Here is a 22,046-nt window from a genome sequence, read left to right on the forward strand (position 1 = left end):
TGAAACAGGCTCCAGGCTCTGAGCTGTCAGCACAGAGCCCGACGCGGGGCTCGAACCCACCGACCGCAAGATCGTGACCTGAGCCGAAGTCGGACGCTTAACCGACCAAGCCACCCAGGTGCCCCCCGTTGTAATTTTAATATACAGTCTCTAATAGTGCTTTTGAGTGTCTTTTTATGTGCCTATTCACTGTCTGAAAATTATCTTTAGTGATGTCCTTCCTTTCACATCTTTTGCCCATTTAAAAATTTGGATTTCCTTATTGAGTTTTGAGAATTCTTCATGTATTCTAATTATGCATCCTTTGCCAGATAAATGTTTTGCAAATATTTTTTCCTACTCTGGCTTGTCTTTTTATGCTATTAACATGAGCTTTCACAGAGCAAAAGTTTATTACTTTGGTGAAGTTCAGGTTAGTTCTTTTGTTGTTGTTGATAGTACTTGGTATGTCACATAAGATATCCTTTCCTAACGCTAACCCAAGGCGACAAAGGTTTTACTTATGTTTCCTTCTAGAAGTTTTGGAATTTTTCTTTTACATTTTGGTGTAACAGGATTCATTATGAATTAATTTTCATGTGAGTTGAAGTGTCTAGTTTTTTGCATATAGATATCTAGTTGTTCCAGCACCATTTATTGGAAGATAATCATAGTGTTAAGGTTTGTTTTGTGGCTGAAAATATGGTCTTTTGTGGTAAATATTATGTTTGCACTTCAAAAGGATGTATGTAGTCAGATGTTGATGGGTGGAGTGTTCTATAATTGTTGGTCACGTTGGTTCGTTTTATTTTTCAAAATATACAACATCACCAATGAATCCCACATGCTTTAGGCTAAGTTAAAGAAGCTAGACTTAAAAAGTTTCTTGATGAGTTGTCTTTGCATCTTTGTCAAAGATCAGTTGAGCATATATATGTACATATATGTGTATGTCTATTTCTGGACTCCATTCTTTGTCACTGTTTATTGACTCTCCTTTTGCCAATTGTGTGCTGTCTTACTGTAACTAAGTCTTGAAATTAGCGAATGTGAATCCACTGACTTTTTTCAAAATTGTTTTGGTTCTTCGCCTTTTTTTGCCTTTCCATATAATTTTAAAAGCAACTTTTGACTTCTACCAAATAGGTCACCTGAGATTTTAATTGGGATTGTGATGAATCCATAGATTAGTTTGGGGGGAGTTAACATATTAACAGTATTGAACATTTAAGCATAAATGTACTATTTCTGTTTATTTAGGTTTATTTGATTTTTTCCATCAGTGTTTGTAGTTTTCAGCATACCAATCTAGTACATGTTGTGTGAGTTTTATACCTGCTTTGTGGTTTCTTTTACATTTGCTCATTGGTGGCATGTTGACCCTCTATCCAGCAAATGTGCTAAACACTCATTAGTTTTAGTAGCTTTTTTCTAGAGTCCTTGGGATTTTCATGTACATAATCATGCTATGATTAGAGTTTTATTTCTTTCTTTCCAATGTTTATACCTTAATGTAATAACTAAGATTATCGGCATAATTTTGAATAGAAGTGGTAAAGTGGATATCATTTTCCTTTTTGTGAACTTAGAAGAAAAATATTCTTTCTCTCAAATATGTTATCTGTTAAGTTTTTCTTGTAGGTGTCCTTCATCAGGTTGAAGAAATTCTATTTATTTTCTGAAATTTTGTACTCATGAATGGATGCTGGTTTTGGCAAATTCTTTTTTTGCATTTAATAAGTTAATCATGTAGTTTTCTTCTTAGGTTAATGATGACATGGATTATGTTGATTGATTTTTTTAAAACATTGAATAAACCTTGCATTCCTGGGGTAAGCCCCGAAGTCATAAATGTGCTAACCCTTGTTATATGTTGCTGCATTCAGTTTGATAGCATTTGTTTTGGCTATTGTATCTGTCATGCTAGATATTTGTATAGTATTTTCTTTTAGTTACAATGACTTTGTTTGATTTTCGTACCAGAAATGCTGGTCTCATTAAAGGAATTGGAGAATGTTTATTTCTCTTCTATATTCTTGAAGAGGTTGTATGGATTAATCTTCTATCTTCTTTAAAGGTTGCTAGAACTCACTAGTGAAGTCACCTGAGCATGTAGTTTTGTTTTTGGAAGACTTTTAACTTCAAATTCATTATCTTTAGTAGATGCAGGACTGTTTCTTCTTGTTGAGCTTCTGTAGTATGTGTCTTTCAAGGAGTTTGTTCATTCAGTCTAGGTTGTGAAATAGGCATAAGGTTTTTCATAATACTCTTATTTTCCTGTGACAATGTCTGTGGGGTCTCTTGGTGATGCCTTTGCCTTTTCATTCCTAATATTCGTAATTTATGTCTTCTGTTTACTCATGTATTTTTTTGTTCATTTATTTTAATCTCTCTAGAGCATATCTTGGGATCTTTTCAAAGAATCATATTTTTTTTGCTTTCTTGATTTTTTTTTTCTATTGTTGGTAGAGGCTTCGATCATTGATTTGAAATTTGGTTGGTTTTTTGGTTTTTTTTTTTTTTTTTTTTTTTGAGTATTAGTAGTTAGCTGTATGTTTCTTTGTAAGCACTGCTTTAGTTGCATCCCACAAGTTTTGTTACTGTGTTTTGTTTTTATTCAATTTAAACTCTTCTCTACTTACCCTGGTGACTTACTCTTTGACCTATGGATTATTTAGACATGTGTTAATTTCCCAAATTAGGGAATTTTCTCAGTAGCTTTCTATTATTTCTAGTTTAATTTGATTATGGTCAGAGAATGTTTTATGATTTTAGTTCTTTTAAATTTGTTAAGGTTTGTCTTATGGCCTAGAATATGGTCTGTTATGGTGAATATTTTGTGTGCGCTTGAAAAGAATGTATATAATCTAATGTTACTGTTGGAGTGTTCTTTAAATGTTAAGTCAAGTTGGCTAAAGTATTTTCCAGCTCTCCTCTATGTTGCCTTATTACATACCTGTTCTATCCATTGCTGAGAGAAGAGTGCTGTAGTCTCCCAATATAATTGTAGACTTAAAATTTTTAATTTATATTTTCAGTTCAGTTTTTTCTTCATATTGAAGCTTTATTGTTAGACACATAGACATTTAGTATTGTTACGACTTTTTGGTAAATTGATGATCATTTTATCGTATCATCCCCTCTTTATTGCTGATAATACTTTATTGCTGATAATACTACACTTGATCTTAGCCAAAAGGCTGAGAATCGATTGCTGATAATACTTCTTATTCAAAGTTTACTTTATCTGACGTTAATGTGGCACTCTGTCTCTGTTTTGATTGTTTGCATGATATATTTTTTCCATTCTTTTACTGTTAACTTACCTATTGTCTTTAAGTTACTTTTTTTTGTAGGGAGTATATTGTTGTGTATTGCTATTTTTATATCCAGTCTAGCTACCTCTGTCCTCTAATTGGTGTATTTAATGTAATTATTGGTGTGATTGGATTAGATCTGTTTGTTTTCTGTTTTTCCCTCTGTTTCTACCTCTGTTTCTCCCTTTCTCCCTTCTTTTGTATTATCTTGATGCTTGTAAGTATTTAATTTTAATTTACTGGATTTTTTGCTTTATCTCCCCTTCCTCTAAGTATATAAATATACTTATATACATATGTATATAGAATATATATATACATATATGTGTATCTACATATATTTATAAAGAAGGTGGTTGCTGTAGGGATTACAAAATACATACCTAATGATTTATAGTCCAATTAGAGTTAATGTTATACTTATAAAAATAAAATGCAGATTCTTATGACCATTTACCTCCCTTTATATTAGTTTTCACATGTATTATGTCTCTATACATTAAAAACCTTACCAATGTTTTAAGTTTTGCTTTCATAGTCATACACATTTTAAATAACTGAAGAGAAGGAAAATGGTCTATTATATTTCTCTAGTTAGTTACTGCTTCTGTAATTCTTACTGTATTCTTGAAGTTCCAAATCTTTGTTATTCATATCTGGTATCTTCTGGCTGAAGATTGTCTTTAAGGCCCTCCCCATTTTTTAGATCTATTTATTTCTTTTTTAAGAACTGGCCTGGTGATGGTAGATCCCTATAGTTTTCTTTCATTTGACAATATCTTTATTCCAACTTTGTTCCTGAAGAATATTTTTGCTGGATATGGAATTACGTTTACAATTCTTTTTTTTTTTTTAATTTTTTTTAACGTTTATTTATTATTGAGAGACAGAAGCAGAGCATGAGCATGGGAGGGGCTGAGAGATGGGGAGACCTAGGATCCGAAGTAGGCTCCAGGCTCTGAGCTGTCAGCATAGAGCTCAATGCGGGGCTCGAACTCACAAACCCAGAGATCATGACCTGAGCTGAAGTCGGACGCTTCACCGACTGAGCCACCCAGGCACCCCTGTTCCCCCCCCCACCCGCCCCCCCGCCAGCGCTGTGAAGACACTGTGCCACTGTCATGGTTTTCTTGATGAGAAATATGAAGTCTTTGTATCCCTAAATGGAAATTTTTTCTTTAGCTGTTTCAAGTTGTTTTTTTTGTGTTTTTTTGTTTGTTTTAAGTAGACTTTACACTCAGCACAGAGCCCAGTGCGGGGCTTGAACTCATGACCTGAAATGAAGACCTGAGCTCAGATCAAGAGTTGGACACCTAACCTAACCAGCTGAGCTACCCAGGCACCCTTCAAGTTTTTTTATTTTTAATCTTTGGTTTTCAGCCACTTTTTATGATGTGGCTGGGTATGGTTTTCTCTGAAGCTGTCCTCTTAGAGTTAGCTTGTTCTCAAATCTGTAAATTTATGTCTTTGAACAAATTTGTGAAGCTTTCAGCCATCATTTCTTGAAATATTTTTGTGCACTTCTTTTTAGGATTTCAGTGACATGAGTGTTTGACTTTTTTTTAATTTATTTTTTCAACGTTTTTTATTTATTTTTGGGACAGAGAGAGACAGAGCATGAACGGGGGAGGGGCAGAGAGAGAGGGAGACACAGAATCAGAAACAGGCTCCAGGCTCCGAGCCATCAGCCCAGAGCCTGACGCGGGGCTCGAACTCACCGCGAGATCGTGACCTGGCTGAAGTCGGACGCTTAACCGACTGCACCACCCAGGCGCCCCAAGTGTTTGACTTTTTAATATTGTTTCACAGGTCCCTGAGGTTCTGCTTTCTTTTTTTCCCCATTTTTTCTCTTGTCTTTTATTCAGATTGGTTATTTTCTAATGATCTGTCTTCATGTTTACTGATTTTTTTCCTGTCAAGAACTGTATAAAGTCTGAAATTTTATCATCCTTGTAAGCTAACACATTAACTTGTTTTATGGTTGCTGGAAGAAGACTTGATGAAGTACCTTTTTTTTTTTTTTTTTTTAGTGTTTTTAAAATTTATTTTTGAGAGAGAGAGAGAGTGGTACAGAGTGTGAGCAGGGGAGGGACAGAGAGAGAGGGAGACACAGAATCCAAAGCAGGTTCCAGGCTCTGAGCTGTCAGCAGAGCCTGATTCCTGGCTGGAACCTGTGAACTGCAAAATCATGACCTGAGCCAAAGTCAGAAGCAAGTCGGAGGCTCAATCCGACTGAGCCACCCAGGCGCCACCCCCTTGATTAAGCACTTTTACTCCAAGCATAGCAAGCAGCATGAGTATCATGTTTGTGACAATTTCCCTTGCCTTTCTCTTGACAGGGTGGCGTGATGGGGTGTGGGGGGGTGGGGTGGGGGGGGTGTGGGGGCGGGGTGGAGGTTGATACTGCACCTGCCTTTGATCTGTGTCACAGCTGAAGAACTTGAGATTAGAGAACCCAAATCATTTATAATAGGCAGTAAGTGTGCCTGTTCTTTGCTCTAGAGGGGACATTGTATTATACCAGACAGTAAACAAATCTAGTCTTTGGAAAAGACACTGATTACCTTTTTTTTTCCAAGGCTGTTTCCCAGAAACATTGCCATCTATTAGAGTTGTAGCTGCCTGCATTGTCACACTCTTTTGCTCAACTTGGGCCACCTTTGCAGAAAAGCAGTGAAAGAAAAGAGAGAAAATACTGATGAAGATTTCTGGGTCCCCTTTTCCCCGTTCAGCTGGTTACACAAGTAAACTTTTTTCTTGGGGGTTTTAGATGCCAGTGCTCTCAGCACTGCTGCTTTAATGCACTTAAGCAACTGGGTCTGGCCTCAGGTCAGGGCCAAGAGAGACAACGGGGTAGGGATCCGAAGAAAAGGAAAAGAATTTTGCACCTACATTCTCTTGATAGCAGGGGCCCTGGTGTTATAGTCAGAAAATAAGAGTTTTCTTGGCATCATTGCTGTTCACACTGCTAGTATGGTTCTGCAGTTGGAGCCATTCTCAGGAAAAGTTAAAAGAGAAAGGAAGCGGGGGGAACCCATAAAATTCACCCTCACATTTTTGTCTCTTTCCCCAGTCTACCTGCCATTAGTTACTTTAAGTCTTTGTGCATTGTACTCTATCCAGAGATTTTAGTGTTAATCAGTGGGAAAGGGGTCTAGGGGGCTTCTTTAATGTTACTTGGGATCTTAAACACTACTTTTTAATTGAAGAGATACTAGCAACAACCTTGGAACTTATTATAGAAATGTTCAGCACACTACTAGGTGATGATGTAGGGAGAAAAAAATAAACATTTATGAAAAATACTGAGGTCTGTACAATTGCGTATCTTGGAGAACTAGTTCTCATCACCCAGAACATGTGGTCCAGGGAAAGAAATCATCAAAGTTCCATCAGGTTCTCATTCACTGGCCGCTGTCTCCATACTCCTGTTCATCCCATGGAGAGGCAGGGGCAAAAATAAGTCCTCTCTCAGCCTTTAGTGAGTGACGGCTCCAGTTTAGTGTACAAGTTATATGTAGGACCTTAGTGCTCATATCTTGCTCAATACAAGAATATCTTAGTTTTAATGAATATTGTCTGGAAGCTGAATCATGTATAGGTGCCTACTTTTCTCATATAATGGTATACTATAAACATCTTTAGTGCCAGTGTGCTTCATTTTTTTAAATAGACTTTATTTGCTAAAACAGTTTTAAGTTCACAGCAAAATGGAGTGGAAGGTACAGAGGTTCCCCATATACTGCCCCTACACATGCATTATCCCTCATTGTCTGCATCCCCAACCACAGTGGTGAGGCATGGTATGTTTGTTAGAATAGCGGAGTCTGCATTGTGGCATGGTAATCACCTAAAGTTTATAGTTGATGGTGTTTTGCATGTTGTGGGTTTAGACAAGTGTGTAATGACACGATATGTATCCACCCTAATAGTGTCGTGTAGTTTAACTGTCCACAAATCCTGTGTACTCTGCCTCTTCATCCTGCCTTCCCTCCTAACCTCCTGTCTTTATAGTTTTGCATTTTCCAGAGTATTCCATAGTTGGGATGATAGGATATATAATCTTTTTAGACTGGATTCTTTCACTTAGTAATATGCATTTAAGTTTTCTCTGTGTCTTTTCATGGCTAGATAGCTCATTTCCTTTTAGTGCTGAATAACATTCCATTGACTGGAAGGAAGCACCAGTTTACTTAACCCTTTAACCTCCTGAAGGACATCTTGATTGCTTCCAAATTTTGACAGTTATGAATGAAAGCTACTCTAAACATCATGTGCTGTGTTTTTTGTGGACATAAGTTTCCAGGTCCTCTGGATAAATACTAAAGAAAGCAATTGCTGGACTGTATGATAATATGTTTAGTTTTGTGAGAAACTGCCAAACTGTCTTCCAAAGTGGCTGGACCATTTTACAGTCCCACCAGCAGTGAGCGTGAGAGTTCCTGTTGCTCCACACCATTGCCAGTATTTGGTGTTGTCAGAGTTACAGATTTTTGACCACTCTAGTAAGTGTTTACATATACCAGCATGAGGCATAGTGGTCTCTCATTGTTGTTTTAATTTGCATTTTCCTGATGATATGTGATTTGGGACATCTTTTCATATGCCTGTTTGTTAGATGCTTATTTGGTAAGGTGTCTGTTAAGGTTTTGTCCCATTTTTAAATTGGGTTGACCATTGTCTTATTGTTAAGTTTTCATACTCCTTTGTGTATTTTTGGATAGCAGTACTTTATCAGATATGTCTTTTGCAAATTTTTCTCCCAGTCTGTGGCTTGTTTTTTTATCCTCTTGACAGTATCTTGCAAAGGAAGTTTTAATTTAAGATTTTTTAGTGTTTATTTTTGGAGAGAGAGAGAGTGAGAGAGACAGAGCATGGGCGCACATGAACAGGGGAAGGACAGAGAGAGAGGGAGACACAGAATCCAAATCAGGCTCCAGGCTCCTAGCTTTCAGCACAGAGCCTGACTTGAACTCATGAACTTGAACAGAGCCTCATGAACTCATGAACCGTGAGGTCGTGACCTGAGCCAAAGTTGGTTGCTTAACCGACTGAGCCACCCAGGTGCCCCTAGTTTAATTTTTTAAAGTTTATTTATTTTGAGAGAGAGCATGAGCAGGGGAGGGGAGACAGAATCCCAAGCAGGCTTCGTGCTGTTAGCACAGAGCCTGACGGGGTGGGGGGTGGGGGGGGGGCTCAATCTCACAGGACAGTGAGATCATGACCTCTCAGTGGAAATGAAGTATCAGATGCTTAACTGACTGAGCCACCCAGGTGCCCTAAAGGAAGTTTTAACTTTAATGAAGTTTGTCTTATCCATTTTTTCTTCTGTAAATTTTATCTATGTATGTATTTATTTATATAGGCTTTATACCCATTGCAGAGCCTAATGCAGGGCTTGAACTCAGGACCCTGAGATCAAAGCCTGAGTTGAGATCACTCAACCAACTGAGCCGCCTGTCTTATCAATTCTTTCTTTAATGGCATATGCCTTTAAAGGCTTATGCCTTTTGTTATTATATCTAAAAACTCACTGCCAAATCCAAGATCGTCTAGATTTTCTCCTGTTACCTTCTAGGAATTTTATACTTTTGTGCTTTACAATTAGGTATATGACTCATTTTGAGTTGACTTTTGTGTAGGGTGTAAGGCCTATGTGTAGATTCATATTTTTACATATGAATGTTTAGTTATGCCAACGCTATATGTTGAAGAAACTATTTTTTTTTCTCTCTTGCATTACCTTTGTTCCTTTGTCAAAGATCAGTTGGCTGTATATATGTGGATCTATTTGGGGACTTTTCTGTTTCATTCATCTCTTCTTTCATCAATATCTCATTGTGTTGAGTACAATAAGCTCAAAGTCAGGTAGGTAGCTTCAGTCCTCCAATTTTGTTCTTCTTCAGTATTTTTTTAGCTATTCTGGGTCTTTTGCCTCTCTATATAAACTTTAGTATCATTTTACTGATAATCCACAAAGTAACCTGCTGGAAATTTGACTGGGATTGCATCAGATTTATATGTCAAGTTGGGAAGAACTGACATCTTGAAATTATTTAGTGTTCCTATTCATGAATATGGAATGTCTCCATTTATATAACTCTTCTTTGATTTCATTCATAATAGTTTTGGAGTTTTCCTCATATAGGTCTTGTACATATTTTATTAGATTTATACATAAGTTTTGGGTGGGTGCTGATGTAAATAGTATTGTTTTTATTTTATTTTTTTAATATTTATTTTGAGAGAAAGCATGTGTGTGAGTGGAGGAGGGGGGAGAGAGAGAATCCCAAGTGGGCTGTGTACCGTCAGGGCAGAATCCAGTGTGGGGCTTGATCTCACATACCATGAGATCATGACCTGAGCTGAAACCAAGAGTCAGACACTTAACTAACTGAGCCACCCAGGCTTAGTAGTATTGTTCTTTTCCTTTTCCTTTTCCTTTTCCTTTTCCTTTTCCTTTTCCTTTTCCTTTTCCTTTTCCTTTTCCCTTTCCTTTCCCTTCCCTTCCCTTCCCTTCCCTTCCCTTCCTTTCCCTTCCCTTCCCTTCCTTTCCCTTCCCTTCCCTTCCTTTCCTTTCCCTTCCTTTCCCTTCCTTTCCCTTCCTTTCCCTTCCTTTCCCTTCCTTTCCTTTCCTTTCCTTTCCTTTCTTTCCTTTTCTTTTTTTATGTTTTACTTATTTATTTTGAGAGAGAAAGAGAGCATATGAGCCCAATAGGAGCAGAGAGAGGAGAGAGAATCCTAAGTGGGCTCTGCACTATCAGCGCAGAGCCTGACATGGGGCTTAAACTCGTGAGAACCGTGAGATCATGACCTGAGCCGAAATCAAAAGACGCTTAACCGACTGAGCCACCCAGGCACCCCTCAGTAGTATTGTTCTTAACTTCAAATTCAGTTTGTTCATTGATGCTATTTAGGAAAGTGATTAAATTTTTTGTACTAACCTTGTATGCTGCAAGTTTGCTGTAATTGCTTATTAGTTCTGGAAAGTTTTGTCTTTTGGATTTCCTATTTAGATGTTTATGTCATCTGTGAACAAAGACAATTTTATTTTTTCCTTATCAATTTGTATACCTTTCATTTCCTTTTCTTGTTTTATTGCATTAGCAGGGACTTAAAGTACAGTGTTGAAAAGCAGTGGTAAAAGGTGACATCCTTGTCTTAATACTGATCTTTGTGGGAAAGCTTTTAGTTTCCCACCATTAAGTTTGATGTAGGGGCTGCCTGGCTGGCTCAGTGAGTAGAGCATGTGACTCTTGTTCTTGGGATTGTGAGTTCAAGCCCCACGATGGGTGTGGATGTTACTTCAAAAAATTTTGATGTATGTTTTTAGTAGCTGTTCTTTCTCAACGTGAATAAGTTCCCTGTAGTTTTAGTTTGTTGTGAGTTTTTATCATGAATGGTTGTTGGAACTACTTTGCTACATTTTTATGTAGGTGTGATTTAAGCTATTTCAAAATGTTCAGTATTGTAGGTAATCTCATTGACAAACTTGTGGCCACTTCTGAGGCATATTTATAATTGTTTTCTTAGAATTCATTTAACAACAACAACAACAAAAAAGAACTCAGTTAACAGACAGTCATTGAGCACAGCCAGGAATTGAGTGAAAAAGTAGTAAACAAAAGAAGATAGTCATAATCTATAAACAGTTAATAATTATAATGTGGTAAGAGAAATTATGATAGGAGAAGTAGATATTCTGTAGGAGCATACAGGCCATTAACCTAATCAGACTTAGCTAGAGATGAGGTTGAGATTGCCAGGAACATCTTCCACAAGAAAAATGTATAAGCTTAGTTGTTTTTAAATTCCTTCAAGTAAAATTGGTAAGGTAAACGGAGGCCCACCTATGTGAGAGGTTGGGGCTGTAAGAATGAGTTCGAAAAGAGAGCCTCTCCTTTAAATTCAGTAAATAATTGAAACTGATTTTGAAAGCTGTAAAGAAATGTCCTTATGCCATAGGGGATAGTTTACTTAAAAATCTAATGAGAGGGGCACCTGAGTGGCTCATGTGACTGAGTGTCCAACTCTTGATTTTGGCTCAGGTCATGATCTCACCTTTCAAGGGATCAAGGTCCACATCAGGCTCTGCTGACAGGGTGTAGCCTCCTTGGGATCCTCTCTCTCTCTCTCTCTCTTTCTCTCTCTCTCTCTCTCTCTCTCTCTCTCTCTCTGTATCCCTCCTGCTTGCTCTTTGTCTCAAAATAAAAAAATAAACATTTTTTAAAAAGAACTACAAGTCACTAAGAAAAACAGCAAAATGGGCAAAATACTTGGAGACTTCACAAAAGAGGATATTCAAATGGCCATTTAACATGTGAAAAATTGCTGAATGTCATTATTCCTCAGGAAAATGCAAATTCAAACCACAATAAGATACTCTTTATGTTGCCATAATAGTTAACATGGAAAATGATGGAATATATCAAAATGTTGAAAAGGATGTGGAGCAATTGATATTTTCATGTGCTGCTGGTGGGAGTGTAAATTGTGTAACCACTTTGGAAGATTATTTAATGATATCTTCTAAATCAGGACATTCACCTACCATGTGGTCTAACTATTCTACTCATACATACAAAGCAGAAATTCGATCCCGTGTTTGTTAAAACATACATACACTGGAGGTTTATACAGGATTATTGATGGTAGTACGAAAGTGAAGACTATCCACATGTCCCATCGGTAATAGAATGGATCAATCGAGGTATATTTACACAATGGAATATTTTGCAGCAGCAAGAATGAGTAATCTGTTACTATGGAACTATCTTGAATACATAACATTAAAAGAAAACAAAACGCTAAAGAATATATTCTCTATGGTTCCAGTTTTATGAAGAACAGCAACGGTGGAAACTAATCCATGCTGGTTGAAGCTTGGGGGGTGGAGAGTAAAGAATGGGAGTAGAGCTTCTGGGGTTCTCTTTCTTGATCCTGTGCTGGTTACACAAGTGTGTTCGGTTTGTGAAAATATCTAGTGCACTTTTGACATACACACTTTTTATGTGATGATTTTAAAAAGGAGTATTGGTTTTAACTGTTAGGAAAAAGCTACAATAAAGCTAAAACCTTCACAGTCTAGATTCTATTTTGGTGGTCCTTGTACTTTAAGGTTAAGAAATTCAAAAACAGTCCCTGTGCTCATTTGAGATGTAAATGTTTGGGAAGAGAGCTTATTTTTCGTTTGAAACCATAGAATTTTAGAATAATTTTACTCTTAATTCAACTAATACTAAACCTTTCTCTTGCGTTAAAGGAATGCTTTGAACTTTTTATTCATGCAACATGTTTTCAAGATCTGATTTTTGCTCTTATGTAATAATATTATATGTGACTGTAAAGTGTTTTTTGTTAATTATAAGTCAACATGATAAATTAGTATCTCTAAAAGGATGATCAAAAAAGATTTTTTTAAAAATCTTAAATGAGTTTTTGTTAAGGAAAATGAATAAAAATGTGTTTTTGGTTCATTCTTACTCTCAGAGGAGGTAGTATAAATAGCTGTTCTTGTTCTTCACTTTTTATCAAGAGAATGTTCTATTTCTATAATGTATAGAGTCATAATTATAACAGCTAAACATGCTAATTCATTATCTATTGTTATTTTTTTAACAGTCAAGTCCATCATCTCCAGAACCAGCTAGTCTTCCTGCAGAAGATGTTAGTACAAACTCCAATGGTCGGAAGCCTGCAGAGGTTGTCCTAGATGATGACAGGGAAGATCTTTTTGCAGGTAATTATAAATTATTTTTTTAGTAACAGTCAATTGTAGCATATATCCTGTTACATGATACTCTTGTAACGCAAAACTGAGATTTCATGTAAGGTATTAGTGGTAGCTCTTCTTGTTAACACCTTGGAAAGATAGGAAATTTCCAGTTAGATCCAGTTAGAGTGTATTTGTGAAAAATACAGACTGTTGAGAGAAGCAAATATGTGATCCTTTCTTGTTTGAAGCATTTGAAAGTAAATCACATATTATAATTTTATGTTTTGACTCAAAAAACTAATGATTGTGGCATTCATACTTTGACAAATAGCGGTAATTGTCGTCTTTATTACTTAGAGGTTAACACAAGTAAAATTAAACTCGATTTTAAAATTATTTCAAATATGTTTGTTTCAATAAAATACTTTAGTATTTACAATAGTTCTGTTTTGATTCACTTGTGGATGAGTAAATTGTTGGTTGTGGTATTTATTTTTGATACGGGGGCAGGATTTGGTATGGTCCTGCCTTTAAAATAATTGGATTCTTGGGGCACCTGGCTGGCTCAGTTGGAGCCATATGACTCTTTATCTTGGGGTTGGGTGTAGAAATGACTTAAAAATAAAATCTTAAAAAATTGGATTCTCTTCAAAACAGTTACCTGCTTTAACATTAAAACTTAGGCAGAAGTTAATGCTTGGATATTAAAAGGCAGAATCTGTTTAAGATTAATGACAAAAAAATTAAAGTAGTAGATCTTTAACAGCTTGATTTACCTGAACTGGTTTTCATTGAGTTAAAATTTAACATGTCCTCAGCTTTAACAGTAGTTGCATATTTGAGCCATTCTGTATTTTTTACATCAATGTCTTTGAAGATAAAATTTTACGTCTTGGGACACCTGGATGGCTCAGTTGGTTAACTGTCCACATTCAGCTCAGGCTGTGATCTCGTGGTTTGTGAGTTTGAGCCAACTGGAGCCTGCTGTGGGTTCTATGTCTCCCTCTCTTTGACCCTCCCCTCCTTGCAAGTGCATGCGTGTTCTCTCTCTCTATCAAAAAAAATAATAATAAACATAAAAAAAACCACTTCTCCATCTCAAAGGTCCGTATACATTCCTTCTTGATTAGTTTTATGAAAAATTTTTACTACAGATGAATTCGTGTATTTTAACATGTCAGAAAATTTAAAATACCATACCAAATACCAATAATATTTCCCATTTATTTATTCACTTATTTAGTAGCTACCTAACAACTTACAGTAAAATGACAGTTAACCAAAGTCATAATATTTCTTTTTGTTTTATGGACTTTTTCCCAGGCATCCTTTAAAGTTTTTTCATGGCATTTATGTTTTAAAATAAAAGACATGAGTCCTTTCTCTTCTAAGTGGGTACTAATTTAAAGTATGTATTCCTAGGGCGCCTGGGTGGCTCAGTCGGTTAAGCTCCCACCTTTGCCTCAGGTCATGATCTTGAGGTCTGTAAGTTCAAGCCCTGTGTCGGGCTCTGTGCTGACAGCTCAGAGCCTGGAACCTGCTTAGAGTTCTATGTCTCACTCCCTCTCTCTGCCCCTCCCCTGCTCACACGCTGTCTCTCTCTCTGTCTTAAAAATAAAGAAACATTAAAAAACATTTAATAAAGATTAAAAAAAAAACCTGGCACATCCCAAATATTTTTTAAAAATAAAAAAATAAAGTGTGTATTCCCCCAATAGAGGGTTTTACATGGAAGTTTTGGATTATCTGTTTTATAAAGGTCCCTTTCACCTTGAAGTCTCAAAACTCATACGTAAAGAATATGCTGAAAGTTCTAACGCCAGAACTATGTGAGGGTTTTTTTGCCTTTTTTTTTTTTACCAGTATCCACAACTGATCAGTTTCCAAATGAGGAGTATACGTTGATATTTGCCCACTTAGCTTAATTAGAAAAATCTTTTTTGTGCTCTGCTCTACCTAGCAATCTATACTAAATATTGTGATTTAGTGATGGTCAGTGTTAGTGTTTGTTTTAAAAAAAGAGAGGCGTCTGGGGGGCTCAGTCAGTTGAATGTTCAACTTTGGCTCAGATCCTGATCTCACAATTCATGGTTTTGAGCCCTGTTTCCACCTCTGCTCTGACAACACAGAGCCTGTCTCCCTGTATCGCTGCCCCTCCCTGACTGACTGACTCACTCTCTCTATCTCTCTATCTCTCTCTCTCTCTCTCTCTCTCTCTCTCTCTCTCAGAATATAAACACTTTGTTAAGAATTTTTTAAATGTTTTTTTAAATGTTTAAAAATGTTTATTTTTTTTTAGAGACAGTGTGTGAGTAAGGGAGGGGCAGAGAGAGAGAGAGAGAGGGAGACATAGAATCCAAAGCAGGCTCTAGGCTCTGAGGTGTCAGCCCAGAGCCTGACGCGGGGCTCGAACTCACAAACCGTGAGATCATGATCTGAGCCAAAGTTGGACGCTTAACCATCTGAACCACCCAGGTGCCCCCGAACAAAAATACTTTTTATACTTAATCTTTTGTCTTAAACTCAGCTGTATTTCAAAATGACATCATTAGATGTTCTAATAATCTGTTCTTTTTTTAAAAGTTTATTTATTTATTTTGAGAGAGAGAAAGACAGCTCGAGGAGGGGAGAGGCAGAGAGAGAGAGAGAGAGAGAGAGAGAGAGAGAGAGAGAGAGGGAGAGAATCCCAAGCAGTCTCCACACCGTCAGCGCAGAGCCCATTGTGGGGCTCCATCTCTCAAACCCTGAGATAATGACCAGAGCTGGAATCAAGAGTCCGGTGCTTAACCTACTGAGCCATCCAGACGCTCCTAATCTGATCATTTTTATGTGAAAGGATTAATACTATCTATACACTTCCATCTTAATGCCTTTAAGCAGGTGTGGTTCTTGGAACCATAACAGAGAGGAGCCTGTGTTATCAGGGTGATGAAAACTATTGTTCATTACTAAAAGAACATGTACTTAGTTTATTTCCCCTACATCAGGGAGAGAATATAAATATTGCTCTAGTGATCTAGCCATTTTGATTTTAAAACCACGAAAAGATTAGATACTATTGGTACTCTGCTAAGATGTTTTGGGGAGCATTTCAGGTACTATTACGTCAGGGGTGGTACCAGAAAAAGGTTGTAAGTGTGACATGTTACTGTTGCTAGTTTACTTGGAGAGCATTCACCAAATATGGTTGACTATAAGCCCCTCCACCATTTGTTACATCCTTCAGACTAAGCTTCACTGCACATACTTCAAGACATTGTCGTAGAGGAATAACTGAGGGTGAGCAAATTACCTGTGTTGAAATTGTTATACTTTTGTCTTGTTTTTGCCAGGGTCATTAGCTTATTTCATTTATGACACCAATTGTAAGTTTAATGAGTATTCCTTTGTTTAAAAAATTCTCTGGTATCTATGATACGCATGAAATTACTTCTCTGACAAAGTATCTCTTCCAAGGAGAAGTTAATCTTTATGCTTAAAACCTGTGGGGCATCTCCACAGGTTTAAATTAAGTTCTGGTTTAAATTAAGTTATGTGAATTTGTTGTAGTAAAGTCATGAGAAGACTAAAGCAGACTGACTATATGGTAGTTAATGTGCTAAGTCTAATCTCTTTCTTTCTGTATCCATTTTCCTTCTCCGTATCAGCTACTTAAGTAGATCATAGTTAGCTTTTCTTATTTTGAGGTTACCTACTATTTATGAAACAGCTACTCAGAGTCCTTGCAAAGAACACAGAATCTGGTATCAGTGAAGTAAACTGTGATTGAAAAATTAAAGTTACTGTATCTGTCCTGATACATCAATAAAGTTTATATGCCTTTCCCTTTTTTTGTCTCTGGATTTGTTGTGCGTAGCAGTACCTCTTTCAGAGAATTTTAGATTTCTTTTTATTTATCTTTTGTTTGCTGCTTGCTGTTTGGCTTGTCTGTAGATTATGGATCTCACACTGCCTAGCTATGCTACACTGCTTTCTTACTTTCTTTTATTGCTCATTGGTTTCATTTCTTAGAAAATGAATAAATACTAGCAGTGTTAACAGCCTGAAGCCGCGTGTAAGCTTTTAGTCGTTCTATCAGGGTCATTTATTGTCTGTGTATTTTACATCTACAGTCTATCTTCCTTCCTCTGGTTAGTATGATTTTGGTTATTCTTTTTATTTTTAATTTAAAAATATCAAGAGAGCTGAGTCAGTGAGGGTCTCATCAACATGAGAAAACCAGTAAGAGTAGATTGATAAAATGTTGACCTGTTTACCCTGTTCACATTTAAATGTAAATCTTAACATTATTTACCATATTTCAGGATCACTGACTGCCATTTCTACCTTCCCAAACTTCTGGGAATCTAAGAACCTCAGGTTAGAAACTGCTGGTCTGATTCTGTTCCCCTTACAGCCCTGCCTTCTCCTGTTATCAATTCTCTATAATCCATCCGAACTGTGGTTTTCATTATGGCCACTGAATGTAATTTTCATTTTTCTGGTTTTGCTTTTTCTTTATGCTATTGTTTCATTTTCCTAGAATTCTTCGCCCATTTTTTTCTCTATGCATCCAGATCAGTTTCATAAAGTGCTGCTGATTTTCCCCACCCTAACGTGTTGTCTTATCTCAAATGGTAGTGTTTGTTCTGTAGTTCATATACCAGTTAAATGTCTTTCTTGTAACATTCTTTTTTATTGTTCTCTTGCCTATTATTTGTCTTTTATTATTATTTAACATTCCACATGCTTGTGTCTTGTTTTCCCAACTAGATTATAAACTCCCTGAGGGCAGGTATGATACTTTACATTTCTTTGTGTTTATCCATTGCATTTAGCACAGTGTTAACCTAGTTTGTAGACAGTCAGTTTATTGATTTGATTTGGTTTTAATTATGTTTAATTTTAGATTTTTTCAAGTGAATGAGCATTTTAAATTAAAACCTAAACAGCTGTTTGCTTTGTGTCATATCTGTGTATTCAACTAATATCCAGTAATATTCAGTAATCTTTAGCAGTTAATTGCTTTAGATCACTAACTTTGTGGATTTTCCATAACGGATTTTTAATCCCATTTGGGATATTTCTGGGCAGTCTGTTACCATAAAATTTTTGTTTGTAAAGTAATCATAATGTTACTTTGAATAGAAGATTTTGAAAGGTAAGTTACCCCAAGTATAAGATGTATGATAAACCCAAACATAAATGAATGTGGAATTATCCACATCATTGCTTTCCTTCTAGCTTTATTCTTACCACTAGTTTAGATAATTAAGCTGACATACTTTAATTCTTCCTGAAATCAACACAGTCACTATTGGTTTTAAAGTTTTGATAAACATTTAAGGAATGATTCATTAAATTATAACAACCATTTTTAAATGCCATTATTTTGATATTTGTGTGTAGTATAAAACTATTTTTCATGACTCATTAACTGCAATGTAGACTGCAGGGGTTTGTTATCACTGTCCTTAAGTAACTTGTTTCATTTGTATCTAGAAGCCACAGAAGAAGTTTCTCTGGATAGTCCAGAAAGGGAACCTATCCTCTCCTCAGAGCCTTCTCCTGCAGTTACACCTGTGACCCCTACTACACTCATTGCTCCCAGAATGGAATCAAAGAGTATATCTGCTCCTGTGATCTTTGATAGATCCAGGGAGGAGGTATGGGAAAATGTTTCTATTCTAGATTGAAATGTAAATAGTAAGCTTTTTGTTCCCTGCCCAGCATCACACTCTTGTGAGGCATCTCTAATCAAAGCCATTTCAACATTTGGGGAAAAACGTATTGGACTAAAGAAGTCAACTGATGTGGCTTCTAATCTTATCCTCATCACTTTTTAACCCAATGACTTGGGCACATTACTTTCCTTCTTAAGGATTTTGTCATTTGTGATCTCACGATGGTAATGTATGACTCAGGGTTTCTTTGTTGGTCAAATGAGAAGATGTTTGAAAGTGCTTTGAAAACTTTAATAAAGTGATATTTTGAGTAATTTTATTTGATGAATCCTGCAGTAAATGTTAGTGGTTATGTTGGCAGGGTGCAGAGTGGGTTGTGAGTGGAGAGGAAGCACAAGAGGGCCTGCAGGCGTGTAAGGGTGGTGTTTGTGGAAGTTTCTGAGCTATATTTTTAGGGTTTCTGATTTATATACTTGACCTTACAATTCAAATAAGGTTTAGTTTTTTAAAAATCTGTACAAGAAGACAACTTTGGGGGAAAAAAGGGTTATGGTGAGAAAAACTAACTTTTAGGTAATTTTAGGCTATTAATATTACTTTAAAATATTTGCAAGATTTAACAAATTTCTGTGCTTTCTTCTTGAGAATAACCAGACTTGCCTGCAGAACTGCTCCTAGATTGCTTATTTACAACGGCATTAAAAAGTGCTTCCCTGCAGTCTCATACGGTTACCATTTTTCCCACTTACTGCTTTATAGTCCTTTCGTTGTCTTCAGGAAGAATGTGTGTTTACTGGGTTATTAGACAAATCATGGTGCTGAAGATTCTAGTGTAATTATTTCTACTGATAGGTAGTGTGCTACGGGCAAAAGTAATGGCTACTTCCTCCTGGTCATTAAAGACTAGAGACAACTTCAGAAAGTGCTAGTATTAAAAATCATTAAGGTGTTAGTTTAATAATCTGAATCTCAAGATTCTGTATATAGAACAAAGAAAAATCAACAGTACTCTTCCAGAAGACTAAATCTGCGGAGGTGTGAGAACACAGGCTTTCTGTACCTTCTCCAGATGATCCTTTTCCTAGTTTCTGTACGTGTGTGTGTTGTGAATGTGTGCACATGTGTGTATGTTTTTTTTTTTTAATATTGTCAGGAAATATGAAAGCTTTTGTTTTTCAGAAATGGAATGCTGAGTGGCTTTTTAAATTGTTTTGACACTGACCCTAATAAAAGATCGTGACAATTAAAGTTATTAGTGTTAAAACAGTAATCTAAATTGGAATCTTTAACATCAAAAAAGTTATCTTTTCTAGATTGAAGAAGAAGCAAATGGAGATGTTTTTGACATAGAAATTGGTGTATCAGATCCAGAGAAAGTCGGTGAGTCAATATTTAGTACACTTTAATTTCGTTCTTTTTGATAAGTACCTTGGTTGTTAGTATGCTGTTTTTCTTAAGTGCAATGTTAACAGTATTAAAATGGTACTTTCTTTTTAAGCTTCTGGGGCTTTTTACTCTAAATTTTACTTTTTTACTCATTTTACTTTTTTCAGCTTTATTAAATTATAACTAACAAATGATTGTATATATTTAAGGTATACAGGATGCTGATTTAATATATGTACACATTTAATATATGTATACAATAATACATTACCACAATCAAGTCAGTCAACGTATTACTTCACATAGTTACCTTTGTGTGTGTGTTAAGCTTATTATTTTTAATAGTATTGTTTGACTTTTCTTGTAGGTGATGGCATGAATGCTTACATGGCATATAGAGTAACAACAAAGGTAAGCCTTTGCTCCTTCAGAGAAGTAGTAAGCCCTCACCATGTGTAGTATGAGATTACAACATCCTGTCTTCACACAGGTTACCATCCAGTGAAGATTTCACATAAGTAGTTACATGAGTTATGGTTTGTTAAGTACAGTATTCTGCAAAGTAAAGTATTTTGCATTTTGTATGTAGGGAGGAACCTAATCTAGACAAAGATAGGGGAACATGATGGGCGAGAGAGGTTCTTGGAGAAAGGAGAAGAATGCTTGCTCCAGGCAAAGCGATTTGCTTTTGTAAAGGCCAGACCTCCAGAAAACAGTGTGCTTTCTGGGATCTGCAAGACATGGTACCTGATTGACTTGTTCGGCAGTAGCCTCCCTATGTTACCAGCAGCCACATGAAGGAACTTGGGTCCATCCTGAGTATAATGGAGAGCAACTGAAGAGATTCAAGCAAGAGTGTGGCACAATTAGATTTTTCTTTTAGAAAGATCTCTCCGATTCCTAATTTGGGAGGGCAAAGTATAGGTCAAGATTTCCAGTTAATTCCATTGTCATTTCTAAAGGATTGTAGACCTTCGGATCTTAAAAGAGACAAAGAGGATCTGCAGCATTCCTAGCTGTGAGAAGTAATATTTTATACTAAAGAGTAGATTCTGGGGATGAACAAAATAATGGCTTCCTGAGTTGTGTAGGCAGTAGAATCAGTAGAGCTTGGATGTGCAGAGTGAAAGATGCCTAAGTTACCGACTAGAGGATCTCTGTGGTTGTGTCAGAGTGATCTCAGAGAACAGGCAACACAGAGGGAGCAACACAGTTTTTGGATGGGGGTAAATAATTTGTTAATTCATTGAACAGATATTTATTAAACACTTAATTGTGGGGTCTGGCTCGTTTCCAAGCACAAGAGTTTATAATAGGAAACAGTACAGACACGTGCCCTTCCCACATGGAGATTATGTTCCAGCAGGAGATGTGGTGAACTTGAGGTGGCAGTAAGATTTAAGTGGAAGTGTCCCTTGGGCATTTTGATATATTGGACTGAAGCTCAGAGGAGATCTGGGCCAGAGGTAAAGATTTAAGAGTCATTGACATAAATGTAATTAGAGTTGATGAGATGAGTCAAGGATAGAATAAAGCAAACATTTTGTCCTTTTAAGTCTCTGTAAAAACAAAACAAAACAAAACACAACGTATAATAACGTAGGAGTTTTTTGGGGTTTTTTTTGGTTAGAAATGTGTATTCCATATTAGTTAGCTACCCTGTGGTCTTTTGCATAGTAAAACGTGTGTGTAGGTATACGTATGTTCACAGGTTTATGTGATGCTAACTTCTGAAGAATTGCTTAGTATTCAAAATTTAAAATGCCTCTTCTTCACTTGTAGACTTCTCTTTCCATGTTCAGTAAGAGTGAATTTTCAGTTAAAAGAAGATTCAGTGACTTTCTCGGTTTGCATAGCAAATTAGCAAGCAAGTATTTACATGTTGGTTATATTGTGCCACCAGCTCCAGAAAAGAGTATAGTAGGTAAGTATGAATTAAAAAAAAAAAAAAAAGTTACTGCTACTAGTTCAGTTTTAAACTACATA

The 22,046-nt window shown here is 36.4% G+C and overlaps 1 protein-coding gene across 1 annotated transcript in view; it reads left to right on the top strand.

Moving 5' to 3' along the window:
• Positions 1 to 22,046, top strand: part of SNX2 (sorting nexin 2) — a 56,595-nt gene that overhangs the window by 7,543 nt on the left and 27,006 nt on the right. Inside the window, exons 2-6 of the mRNA XM_042933910.1 lie at positions 12,918 to 13,035; positions 18,493 to 18,656; positions 19,988 to 20,054; positions 20,428 to 20,471; positions 21,843 to 21,984. Coding sequence (XP_042789844.1) covers positions 12,918 to 13,035; positions 18,493 to 18,656; positions 19,988 to 20,054; positions 20,428 to 20,471; positions 21,843 to 21,984 — 535 coding nt within the window. The remainder of the gene's footprint in view (positions 1 to 12,917; positions 13,036 to 18,492; positions 18,657 to 19,987; positions 20,055 to 20,427; positions 20,472 to 21,842; positions 21,985 to 22,046) is intronic.

Source organism: Panthera leo, chromosome A1 (genome assembly GCF_018350215.1).
Source record: "Panthera leo isolate Ple1 chromosome A1, P.leo_Ple1_pat1.1, whole genome shotgun sequence".
Taxonomy (NCBI): domain Eukaryota; kingdom Metazoa; phylum Chordata; class Mammalia; order Carnivora; family Felidae; genus Panthera; species Panthera leo.